This window comes from Lontra canadensis, unplaced genomic scaffold (genome assembly GCF_010015895.1).
Source record: "Lontra canadensis isolate GAN:19392208 unplaced genomic scaffold, GSC_riverotter_1.0 scaffold12, whole genome shotgun sequence".
In the NCBI taxonomy this organism is placed as follows: Eukaryota; Metazoa; Chordata; class Mammalia; order Carnivora; family Mustelidae; genus Lontra; species Lontra canadensis.
The window spans coordinates 26,168,425-26,181,915 of NW_022631006.1; the positions used below are offsets into that span (position 1 = coordinate 26,168,425).

General features: G+C 41.4%; 1 protein-coding gene across 1 annotated transcript in view; it reads left to right on the forward strand.

The window, feature by feature from the left end:
- The window catches only part of RYR3 (ryanodine receptor 3), a 499,651-nt gene that overhangs the window by 180,066 nt on the left and 306,094 nt on the right, over positions 1-13,491 (forward strand). Inside the window, exon 3 of the mRNA XM_032856920.1 lies at positions 5,725-5,832. Coding sequence (XP_032712811.1) covers positions 5,725-5,832 — 108 coding nt within the window. The remainder of the gene's footprint in view (positions 1-5,724; positions 5,833-13,491) is intronic.

A 13,491-nucleotide genomic window follows, 5' to 3' on the forward strand; every position in this document is an offset into this window, starting at 1 on the left:
TTGAGTTCTTTTATGTGCCGGGAACTTCTTGTTCACATAAACCTTCTTGAGGCCAGCCGCCAGCCTGGGCTATGCTTTCCTGATCACAACATTGCTGAGAGGGCTCTGTGTCCTGCAGGACGTAGAACTCCCACCTCTCCATTGAGGACTGAATATTCTCCTAAAATTTCTCAAAGGACAGGGGCGCCTGGGTGGCTCAGTGGGTTAAGGCTCTGCCTTCGGCTCAGGTCATGATCTCGGTGTCCTGGGATCAAGCCCCACGTCGGCTCTCTGCTTGGCAGGGAGCCTGCTTCCCCCACTCTCCCTCTGCCTGCCTCTCTGCCTACTTGTGGTCTCTCTCTCTCTCTGTCAAATAAATAAATAAAATCTTTAAAAAAAAAAATTCTTAAAGGACAAAAGCCAGGCCTTTTCTTCTTTCCCCACAGCAGCTAGGGCAGTACTGAATGTGCATCGTGGTACTCAGATACTGGCTGACCTGCTTAATGGACGTGGAAAAGGAAAGTTAGGTTAATTGGGCTGACTAGAGGCTGCGTCTCCAGGAACTCTCTTATTAAGGAGAATATGCGTCATCTTCTCAGATTCCCACTCTTTTCCCAGATGAGCCTACCTCTGCTGACATCTGAGGGGATACCCATACATAGTCACAGAGATCTCCACTCTCTTGTCATCACTCTGTTGGCCCAAATATGAGGTTCTGGTGGATAATTTGCCAAGTACAATTACCATCTCTGTGGTCCTTTTGATATATGGTGTGGCTTATTCTTACTGAACCCCAGCTTTTTTGCACTCTTTTCCATCCTGGTCATCTTCATTTCCTATATTCCATTAATTGCCAGGTCTCACCCCTCCTACTTTCTCAAGATATTTCAAATTAATTCTCATATCTCCACATTCAACTCCATTACTTTAATTCATGCTATTGTCACCTAATAACAAGCATATGGTAACAAACCCCTAATTTGTTTTTCTGCCTTGGTCTAGCCTCCTTCAGAATGGACCTGCAATGATCTTTCAAAGATACAAATTTGATTAGACTAATTCCTGAATAACTTCCTTTAATGATGTTCTCTTGCTCTGAAGATAAAGTCCAAACTCCTTGATGGGGGATTTAAGACCCTCTCAGTCTAATGCCTACTTCTTCAATCTTGCTTCTCTCCTCCCTTTACTTGCTTCCCTCTCTTTTCCCTCTCTTGCTCCCATATTCCCCCACCACCTCCCTTACCCATCCTCCTACCCCAGCCACATTCAATTCTGTATGCTTCCTCATTTCTTACTCACTCTGAGCCTTTGGAAGCGTACTTTGGAAATTGTCCATTTGCTTCCCTGACACTGCACTTGACCACACAACCCTGAAGCCTGGGGAATTTGCTTTATCCTTACACATAACGAGAACCTCAAAAATACTAGATCTGTAAATGAACATATAAGTGACTTATTGATGTTCTGATTTCAGTGCTCTGTGATGGATAATATCTGACATTGGTTTCTATGTACCAGACCTTATTTTTAAGTTCTTACACATAAGAACTGTCTATGCTGAGAAGTAGATACTATTGTATCTCTATTTTACAAATAAGGAAACTGAGACAGAGACTAAGTTACCTGCTTATCCTCGTTCAACTAATAAGCACTTGAACAGATATCGGACCTCATGGAGTCCAATGTTAAAAGAGTATTCACACTTAACTAACATACCCTATATTGCTTTTAATTCAAAGCTATTGATACACTTAGGTGGTGTATCATTAAGGCTTGGCTGTGTGAGATCCAGATAGATTAATGGAGAAGTGGAAGGAGACTCATGACGGGGCCTTTTGAATCATAAATTGGCGAAAGGGCCCAGCCAGCCAGGCAAGTGCTCAGTCCAATTTGCCTACAGCCACAGCCACCACCAGCCACATACTCTCAGAGAGTCTTCTAGAACACAGAGTCCATTCAAGAACGCTGGAGCTGAGCACTTGCTGTTCTTTGTACTGGGGATACCCAAAGTAGAATGACACAGATTTTTCAGGATACCCACACTCTGAAACAGACTGCACTGCATGAGAATTAGCAAGCCAGAACAGAGTGTGGTTAACAGGGAAGTAGAGGGAGGACAGCCTCTCCCCCACTTGGAACTGACTCCCTCTTCCTTTCCCCCAAAGCCTGGCTAGTACAAGCCAGCACAGTGCTGAGAGCTTATTGTGAGGTGCTAGGCTGAAGAATGCTACATGAATTTGACACCAAGAGCATCAGATGCCCACCATCTTGCTTTTAGTAAGCCTGAAAAAAAGCACTTTTGGCGCAGTGAGGAAGTTGTTACATGGATTTACAGACCATGGGGAGTCCACAGGCCCTCCCTTCTACTTCCCACATCATAGAGCTAAATGAATACCTAGCTCCTGGCTTTTGCCGGGCCCTGGAATCTCAAGGTTTTCTGGAGGGCATTCGGGAATGTAGCACTTCTCTAGGTGGCGGACGGGGCTGGGGAGAAAGACGAAGAGCTGTGTCAGAACAGATGTCAACAGAGCCCTTCTCTCCATGCTGAGAATCGGTAAACATGGGCCACATGCCTGCCGGGCAGAGTGACTGAGGCCCAGGCTCCAGAGCCCAGAGCTGATGAGCCACCCTCCTGGGGGACTCTCGTGCTGCAAACAAATTAGCTTTGATGGACAAGTGGCCTTTGCTCATTCTTGAAGAACGGGGAGGTGGGAGCTCAGGCCTGTGTGGAGTTTAATTAAGGCTGGCGGCTGGTGTAGCAGGTCAGCTGGCTCTGGGCTCTGCTCTCCGTTTATGTCACAAGGTACTACTTGCATTTTGTCCTTCTCCGGATATTCCTGTTCCCCTATCTTTTCCCTTGCCACCATCCCTATGTTGTTCTGTGTGCTCTTTGACTGGTGTCATCTTATCCCCAAGCACTGGCTCCAGGTGAGGGCCATACTCCAGAGGTAGAAAAATTAAACCGTAAGGAAACTGTGTAAACCAAGGAGAGGTACAGGGCTCTCATTTGAGGGGTTTTCTCCCACAGCCATTGTCTCCCATTTACATGTGCTGTTTGTACCAGTAATGATGTCATGACTGCCTTGGGACTTACCTATCTGGAGGAAAAAGAAAAATATGATTGGAGTATGTCTTGTGTCTTTATTACTGGTGGTCGTCCATCAGGATGGATGATGGCGGTCCTGGGGAAATGCTCCTTTCTCCTGTCCAAGTAAACCAGACCCAGGAAAGAGAGAAAAGTGGCTTTGAATCACACAGTCTCATACCACAGCAGGATATCTAGCCCTGGGGCCCATCTACAGAAGACATGTCTACAGGAGAATGGACTCCGTAGGGTTTTTGTAAAAGTGAGCATGCAGGCTGAAATCATTCAGTTGGTTAGCCAAAAAGTACCCTTAGGGGCTCCTGGGTGGCTCAGTAGGTTAAAGCCTCTGCCTTCTGCTCAGGTCATGATCCCAGGGTCCTGGGATAGAGCACCCCATCAGGCTCTCTGCTCAGGAGGGAGCCTGCTTCTTTTCTTCTCTCTCTCTCTCTGCCTGCCTCTCTGCCTACTTGTGATCTCTGTCAAATAAATCTTAAAAAAAAAAAAAAAAAAAAACTTTAAAGTACCAACCATCACTGCAGACATTCCTGAATAAAAAATCTCCAAAACACCTGCTTTCCTGAAGTGGAAGAAGAAGAAACACACAAACTAGTTTCTTCTTTGGCTCTTTGGCTTCCTTTGGCTCTTTGGCTTCTCTTCTCTTTGGCTTCATCTTCTGGTGACATGAGATCCAGATAGACTAAGAAGTAGTGGGAAGAAATCTCTGTGACATTTTCTGCGAAGGCATTGTATTTGGGGAAATGGAGTTAGATGATATGTTTATGGTGTAAGACCTTTAGGGAAGTGTTCTGTCATAGTGTATGCGACTTAGAATGATGCTGTATGTGCTCTAGAAACATTTTCTGGATGTGACGATCAGCCTGGCATTAACAGCTGTTTGCTCGCTCAAGTCCCATACAGATGAGTTAATTACCTACAGCAAGAGCAGACTTTGAAAACAAAGAAAGAAATATATAAAATCTGTTGTCTCCTGATTATAGTTTCTCCTATAATCATTTTCATAAAAAGAACCAGGCAATTGTATGTTATACCAGAATTCTAGGAAGAATGGGTTTTTAGGATTTTGGACTGTGGTGACCCTGAGTGGAAACACGCTTTGTAGAAAAGTCCTCAAAATTTAAGTGGCCCAGAGACCCTTAACCCCTGGGATAGGATTACCCATCCTTGACTTGGCAGTCTAAAAACTTTAATAAAGGGAAATAGTAGGTCTAGCAAGTAAAACGTCATTTTATTTGGTGGTGTTGAGGTTGGCGGGGGGATAAATAATGTATGAAACACTTCAAAATTAAAGGAAACTTAGAGATTACCCATTTCATTATTTTACAAATGAAAATGTTGAAGTCAGAGGTTACGTGCCTTAGCAGTGGGCTTGCTTTGTCTTTTAAATTGGAGATCCATGGGAACCACTTTACCTGTCTCAGAGTGTTAGACATAGTTGTTGGTGACTTCTGGCCCTCATTCCTCAATCTTGTTTATCTCCTAGTGACCATGTTCTCCAGTGCCCCATAGGAAACAAAGGCTTAGTATGTAAGTTGATTATAAGCTATATTCCCAAGGAAAATGGCATATCATGAAACTAGAGTCTAAGCTCCTATGAAACAATGATGTGTGTCTTCATCTCTTTCTCACGACCAAGCGCTGTGTTTTCTATAAATGTAATATTTAAATATTTGCTGACTGAAAATATTCTAGTTGTGAAAAATAGCTTTAATATTTCCATCAGTGGTCAGAACAGTGTAGATAGAATTAAGTAGATAGACTTTGGCTTTGAATCTGACTCAGCCAAATAGAAGCCATGACCTCAGGCAGCAGACCTAACTTCTCTCTGTCTTCTCTATGCCTGTTTGCTTGGCTATAAACTGGAATGTTAATAATTCCTGTCTTACAGGGTGGTTATGAGGATTAAGGGAGTTAATATATTCAAAGCACTTAGAACAGTGCTTGGCACAGAGAAAGTACCCAGTGAGCATTAGCTATTACTAGTCAATGTGCACCAACGGCTGTCTTTAACTGTTCTTGACAAATATTCCAGAATAAGCATGATTATTATTATGTTACCTGAGCACATAATAAATTAGAGTGATTGTTGTAGGGGTCTTCAGTTCTTATAATTCTGGACACTTCTTTGTTCAGAACTATATTTGTACAGCTCTTAATTCCCTCTGTTGCCTCCAGGTTTTCTTAATAAGTAAATAGATTCCCCATCATGGTCACTATTGCCCAGAGCCACACTGTGGTCTGTCCATTGCCCTCATACAGATTATCGTGGATGAGGTCTCAGTGGCTTTGTTCCTTTGGTCCTACCCAGGCATCAGTGTTGATCAATGTATATTTCCTTTCCCTTCTTCAGCAATGCTGTGTGTGTGTCCTCTCCTTGTATGTACCACCAACTGCACTAAAGTTGGTCCTAAGAGCTTGGTCACTGTTACCTTGAGACTTAGGGATTTTCTTCTTCTCATCCTTTAGAATCCTGCCTGAAACCCACCTTAACATGAATAAGAGAAATCTACCTTTTATGTTCCTAATCATCCATCCATCCACCTTTCACTGGTTGATAAGCTCTTTGCCCTTGAGATTGTTATTGTGTGATCTATACCCAACTGATATGAGAAGGTATCCTCATTCTTGTTTTATTTCCACAGTATGTTCCTCCAGATCTCTGCGTCTGCAATTTTGTGCTGGAACAGTCCCTCTCTGTGAGAGCCCTGCAGGAAATGCTTGCCAACACAGGTGAAAATGGCGGTGAAGGGGTGAGTACCTGATTTATGTTGTAGGTGGGGATTACGACACACCACAGCCCAGAAGTACATACTTCATTTCATTCCTCCAGTTTCAAACCATGAAACCTTAAGATCCTTGACTGATCCATATAGAGATACTAAAACTTTCTGTGTTTAATTCTTATAACTGAGCAACCTTAATCCTGCTTCCTTAGGATTAATCAACTTCCATCATAAAATGGAAGAGATCACCATTGATGCTGCATGAGCAGAATATAGGTCATTGAACCTACTCCCCTTCCCTAACCCATAATCCACCAGAATGTGAGGAGGGCATTGAGATGGAGGGTGCCTATTAGACGTTGTTTTTTTTTTTTTCTTGGAAAATTCTCATCAGAGATTTATGACTGTCCCGATGAAGTACAACTAGGTTATAGCATTTTCGTGAGGATTTCCAATAGAGTTCAGTCTTTGACTTCCAGAACTCCACAGTTTCACTCATGATGAGAAAATGTTGAGCAGTGTTGAGTTTCTATTGTTACTAGAATGGTCCTAAGTATTAAACTGAGGACTTATGCTCCTAGCTCCCAAGTCTTTTAGAATAATTTTGACTTTCTTTCCCACATGACATACATCTATTTATATCCATTTATCATCAGGCATTTTGACTCTATGGCCTGAATATCTCAAATCCAAGCATCTCTCCCTATTCCCCTTGGACACTGTACTAGACAACTATCCTGTCTTCTGGGTTACAGCAACAGCTTACTAACTGCTTTGATTCCTTCTATACTTATCCACCTCTGCTGCCATTTTTTTTCTTTCAGCTATTATAATGTTCTTTCCAAAATGCAAATCTAATTTTTATACTTCCCTGTTTTAAAACCCTTTGTCTTCCCACTACGTTGAGAAAAGTTCCAGATTCTTAACTACACATAAAGCCCTTCAGGATTTATGAGCCCTGCTCAGCTTTCCTGTCCTATCTCTCACCACATCACCCCAGGCACTCAGTGTTCAGCCATATTGAATTCCTTTCACTTCCTCAAACATGACAGTGCTCTTTTGCCTGTGACCATGTGTGTCAGTTATTCCCTCCATTTAGAACAGCTTCCTCCTCATCTCTGTCATCCCCTGTGTAATTTCTACTTCTCCCTCAAGGAACCAGTTTAAATATCAGATCTACTGAGAAGACTTTGTTGACCCCACAGGTTTGAGGTAGGTGTCGTTGCTTGACCAACAGTCAGTAAATAGTTCTCCTCATTCTGTACTGTAATTCGAAGTCTAATTTTCTGCATCCTATATGGGGGAGTAAATCGCATAAGGGTAAGAACAATTTGTAGGACCTAGCACAATTTATTCTCACTTGACTCAGATGAACTCATACATAAGAAAGAAATGTCTCATTTGTGGTAGAAGAGCTGATGGCCATGGACTCAGGGGAACCAGTATTTACATGTAGGTCATCTTCCAGCTCGTAGTGTGATCTTACATGAGGCTTATTATCTCTTGGGGTGTTCTCACCTATAAAATTAGAATGTTTAATTAGTTTTCTAGGGTCTTTAACACCAGTGTTTGTGATTCTTCACTCTTCTGGTTTAAAATAATATGCTTTTTCAGCCACCTGAGAATAGCTTTTTTTTAGTATTGCACAGCATTAGCACAGGTGAGTTTTTTTCCTTTGGATGTTCATTGCAGTCTGTGTCTGCTTCCCCCTTGCATTGACCTCCGTACCAGGGCTTTCCTCCATAGGCATCTACCCATCAGCTCTGTGGAACAAGTCTATTTTTAACTCTTCATTCTTTTTCCAAAACCAGCAACTCATCCTTGATAGACCTCTTTGGTGAGGGGGAGCTGGTTGATTTGGAATATTAGCACTTTCAGTTTCAACCAAGACCAGCTAGATTCTGCCTACTTATGGCTCAAGGATAGAAATTGGGAAGATAGAAGCTCTGTTAACTGGAGAACTATCTCGTGGGCCTTCTCTTATCCTGTTTTGCTCAAAAAGTATATTTGAAACAACTTCATTTTCATTTAGCTTGAGTGGTTCAGGAAGTTCTGTCCATGACAAAGTAGATGCAGAAGTTCTGCTTATAATCCTTGCTCTTCTTAATTGCCATGCACTTAAATAATAGTCTTAACTTGGTTTGTCTTAAGAATAAATAGCCATCACCCTGTTACCCCAGTTGAGCACTGGGTGTTATACACAGCTAATGAATCATTGAACACTATGTCAAAAACTAATGATGTACTATATGTTGGCTAATTGAACATTCAAAAAAGCACAAGAATAAAAAAAGAATAATAAATAGCAAGTCATTTTCCAACGAGAATATGAAGACCAACTTGTAAGAGTGAGTACTTAGTTTGGAACATACAAATAAGACCTACCTTAAATATCAGCCATGTTGGAGGAGAAGGTTACTCAATATAATTATATATTTCAGGGGCCATCTTAAATTTGCCATATTTAAAAATCAGTACATTAAATCTTGTTAGGCAATTCATTCTCTTTGAAAATTGAGTCCAAAATAAATGACCTGTGACATTTTTATTAAGGATTTATTGGATAACAGTAATCATCATGTGGGTCAGACTCTGGAATTCCCCATGTGTCCTGTTGCCTTTTTGTGCTATTTTACCAAAGATAAGAGTTCTCATCTTGACACATATCATCAACATCATCATTATCATTGACGAGTGATCTTAGAACTAAAAGGAAGGGACTTGGAAGGAGAGCTAGAGTCTTCTGAAATTATTAAGATGTTCCTTTTTGGTGGTTCTATTAACTAGTCACCTGGTTAAGAGCTTCAGCTACTGTAACCCTCTTGCAATGCTCTCACAATTCCATCTGGGCTCTCGATCTTTACTGCGAGAAATAATATTTTTATATAATCTCTTGAGTCTGACTGTTTTGCTTTCCTGAAGTGATTCCCGTGCACATTTACCATTAGTATTTAATTTGATTTTAGACGATAATATTCAGCAGGGAAGAAAAAGGGGAGGGGGAGGAAGTGAGTTAACATGACAGACCATAATGATTCCCTGGGAAGCCTGGGGATGTTTGAGTGGGATGACGCTTCCTTTGTATGCCAGTCTATTCTGTTTGGAAATAGGCATTTACTGCTTTTAAATAGATATTACTTTCACTAATGATCATGACTGCCACCAAATGGGATGCTTTGAAGAGTGTAATTTTTCCTTCTAGCCATCAATTGTTCCTCATGTAGTGTGTCTGTTCACTGCTGTGCGGCAACTGAACATGTTTAAAAAATGACTTCGGTGGTTTGTTTATTCACGTGATCAGGGTACAGAAGTCTCTTTGCAAGGATTTACAGTTCTGCAGCAATTCCCCTTACTAACGGAAAACAAAGGTGTCCAGCTTTGTTTAACAACAGAGTTTGTTCTTGAACTGTCCTTAGCTATAGCAAATAGCTTGTGGGACCCAGCTTTATGTTGAAAAGGAGAGAAAAATGAGGCCAAGAACATGGGGTGCTCCCCAGAGTCTGCCCTAGCTGAGTTCATCTTAGGGTCAATTTGACTCTGATTAAGTCCTATCTGATTTTATTCTGGAGAAAATTACCAAGAGATAGATGTTTGGCACTGTTGCCAGTTAGACTGAAGTTTGAAGTAAAATCCCTGCATACAAATATTAAAATATTTTCACATTTTTGATTGATTGGACCTACAATATGTGAAATACTCAGGTGCTTTCAGCAGGATGTGGTGCGAAGAGAGATTTTGGCATGTCCCTCCAAGCCCTCAATCCCACCATACCTTAGAAATGACTTTGAAGAGAGAGCAGGAAGCATCTGGCGTGAGAAAAGCTCTGTCTTTAGAGCTGGGCAGATGTGTTGTCAGTCCGGGCTATATGCATCAGGTGACCTCTGGGGCTTATTTTTCCTTTCTGTACCTTACTTTGCAAATCTTTAAAATGCAACCTACCTCATGGTGTTGGGTAGAAGAAATTAAATGATAGAAATCTCTACCAGTGCTGAAAAGATATGCTGGTTCCTCTTCATCTCCTCTCCACTCCCTCCTTTCATATTCAAATGCCTCACAGGAAGGAGAAGTCCACGCTGTATGACCAGGTGCACAGAACTCCAAGTGGGTTTTGATATGAATGGGCATAATGCTTCTAAAAATGAAAGGCCTTGATTAACACAATTACCAGCTGCACTTCTTCTGATAAGGGCTCCAGTTTTCTCTAAAACTTGACTTAATCATGGTTAGACTTCTACCACTTAAAAAAAAAAAGCTACACATATAAAATGCATTCATGTTATGATTGCCCTGTTAATGTTATACTTTATATAAGACGAAAGAACAGATAACATCATGAGCACCTAAGATCATGCTTCACTTTTGTTGCTAGAATGTCTAGAATGCTAATACACAATCAGCCTTTTAACCTTAATTGGGAGATGTGACCTGGAAAGCTATTACGTCTGCAAGAGCTCTTCTCATGGCTAACCTCACTGAGAGGTAGTTCTTTAATTTACCCTATTACTTATGCAATAGTCCCACTAACCCACAAAGGAGCATCAGACGCCTTTCATTTTCCCCTATCTTTAGAGGGGGAGTACGATACGCAATAAAGCTGCAGGAGAAATGCACCTGTGTGGTCTACAACACAGTTGCCTGAGGAGGAAGAGCTGTGCCCCCTGAGAATCTAGGGATTGTTCCCTGGCACTATGTGACCTTCGAACTGGCAGTGAGACTTAATCTCACATTATGCTGTATTTGTGTAAAGGTCATTAAAGTACATGTCACGAGATACTTGTAGTCAAGGTCAGGACATTCATCCATTTCATAAAGTCACAGAAAGGTGGCAACAACATTTAAAAAGAATCCTCAGAAGATACATCTACCCTGAGCTTGATAGGTAATGAAGAAATCAAAACAGGTGATGAGGAGGAGGGTTAGAAGCCGCTTAACTAAAGTTTGAACTCAAGCTATACCCAGATGTAGAGATCTTGTATGAACTCATCCAGAACAAAGAAGGCTAGTAGAATCCTTACCTCTTTATTCCTTATCCCCGAGTTCCCATTTCTATATTGTAGAAGAGATGGGATACCCCCTCATCCAGAGTTAGCCTCTCAATCTGAGTTTTTTTATCTTCCTTTCTCAGTTGTCAGCAAAGAGCCGGAGTGAGAATTGATTTTGGTATGTGTATGGAAAGGGAACATGACTGATGGAGGAACTATGTACCCAGTTCTAAATAAACCTCATCCCCATTGACATTTTTTTTAAGACTACATTTTTTTAAAAGAGAAATCATTTAATGAATCAAATCTAACAGTAGGCATTAACTACACCTTTAGAATAGTACGTAAGATTTCCTTTGGAGAAAAACTACAAAGCCACTTCTGCCTGAATTATGCTATAAGTCCTAGGACCTGCCCACATATGCCCTAAAGCCAGGGTAGCCAGGACACACCAAAATAGCCCCATTAGGTGTTCAAGTTCAAACTTCCCTTGTCCTCGTTGGTAAAAGCCACTACCTCAGGCTCTCCAAGTACCTCCTCAGTGCCCATATTCAGGAGAGCCCCCCCACCAATATGGTACAGGTGCCTGTCTGGTGGTTCTACCTGAGGATAGTACCCCTGCCTCATGCCTAATTAGAGCAGGATGCCACGGCATCCTTGACTTTACTTGGCCCTGCTTTTTCTTTTGAAGTGGAGAAAAATAATATTCCGATTTTGGATGCTGCCCTTTCTGTTTTAACTTACAGCTGGTTGTCCATACCTGTTAAGAAAATAGTATTTTTGTATTTAAAAATCATTAAACCTATTGGTGAAATAGTTCTTACATGTAAAAGCTTGGGCGAGGTTATGTGTCAGAAACCACTTTTTACACTTTCCTGTGTTAGAGTTCACTCAGGTTGCCTCATGGGAGGCAGCCTGTTTGAGGGATGAACCTGGGAGGCCAGAAGTTTAGGGTTAGTCCTGACGCTGCCCACTGGGGGTCTGATTGTGCCAAATCTCCTACTCCTTTGGGCTTTGGTTTCACTATCTCTAAATACAGACACCACTTAGATGGAAAAGAACTTTCTCCTGTGTGTGAGGGTTCCCAGGCACCCAGTTAAAAAAGGAAAAACATCACTACTTTATTGTTCTTGTGTGTAGCCCGTCACTGATTAGGTGTGGAAATGGTAGCCTGTTCGTGTTAGCCACTGGTCTCGAGATCCTGGCTCCCATAATTTTAGGTACAGTTGAATCAGTGTGTTTATTCTCTTTCTACCTTGTTGTGGACAGAGAATTCCCCAAACTCAGTCTAAGATGGAGTGATGACTGTATAATTTTAATTTTTTTTTTGAGACCTGAATCCTCTATAAATTTTCTTGTAGGAGAATATGGGATGTATTGGATATGTTCTGTAGCTTTGACAAAACTTTCTTCAAGGAGCCAGAAGAAATTAACTAATCATGAGAGGCTTCCAAATTAAGGTTTTTCGTGTTTTTTCACAGACCAAATTCTCATTAAACATCTGTCCCCTTTTGTCCTCCTTTCTTTCCCCCTTCTTATAGTCCTCTCGCATGTTATGCTATGATTTTAGGCATTTATGCTGATAATAATGGATTTTAATGTTTCTGATAAGCTGACATTTATGAAAATGTATGCAGGTAACTCATAATTCATTTTTGAGCTGGCCTTTTGATAACATATCCAATTAAAATATGCCATCTGGAAGACCTTAGTTCATGGTAAAAAAGTACCTCTTCGGTTTAAAAAAAAAAAATCGAAATGATTGTTTGCAGTATTTCTAAGAAAAAAGAAATTCCAAGTTTGCCTGATGTAGGTATGGACCATTTTCTTTGGGTGGATTTTCTTATATAAAGGTAATTATGAAAAGTGCTGCACACAAATTTAGGCGATAGCATGCGGCTTGCTTGTTTCTTGATTACATCAGCACTGCACTGGGGGGAGAAAGTAGAAACAAACTTTTACATCTAATGCCACTGCTCACTTCTCACTAAAATAACCGCATGCTCACCAGGTGGGAAATCTACCCTCTTCATTCTCATTGGGATTTCCCCCCCTACAGTAAGCATCAGTAGATAATTCAAATTACTTGAAAGCTTTTGGCAAGACCTGCATCCAATAAATATCCATTTACTGTCTTGTTTTTGATTTTGCTAGCTCAGTGACCTATCGGAATGGGTATGTTATTCACTCCTTTAATATACATGTACTTTGCATGGACAACTGACTTCAGCTTACTTGTAATGAGCTGGGCTTCTCATGTGTGAGTGTCCAGAGCAAATTTCCATTCTTCGTGCCTCTGCAATGAAAACAAACAAACAAACAGCCCTGCACCACACTTCAATCTCATGGAATTAGACGGGGCTGCACACTTAAAAATTGGTTGCCAGGCAGCTTGTTAAAACCGCTGCTCTGCAATTAGAAGAATGGCCCGCCTGGGGAGTCCTTTTTTAACCCCTGTGAGGACATTGAAAGTTTTTCGAGTCTCTTTTTAAATTCTGCATGTGGTCTGGATGGCTGGTGGCCCTAGAGATGACCTTAGTAAAATGACAGAGGTGTGCAGCCTCGCCTTCGCCCCAGCTTCTCAGTGCTCCCACCCTCTCCTAGTGCCATTGTGGGATCCCAACGCTGCTCTTCCGTGGGGCTGTAATTCATCATCAAAATGGAAAAAGCTAGTTAGTCTCCCCTTCTCATCCAACATCCCTAA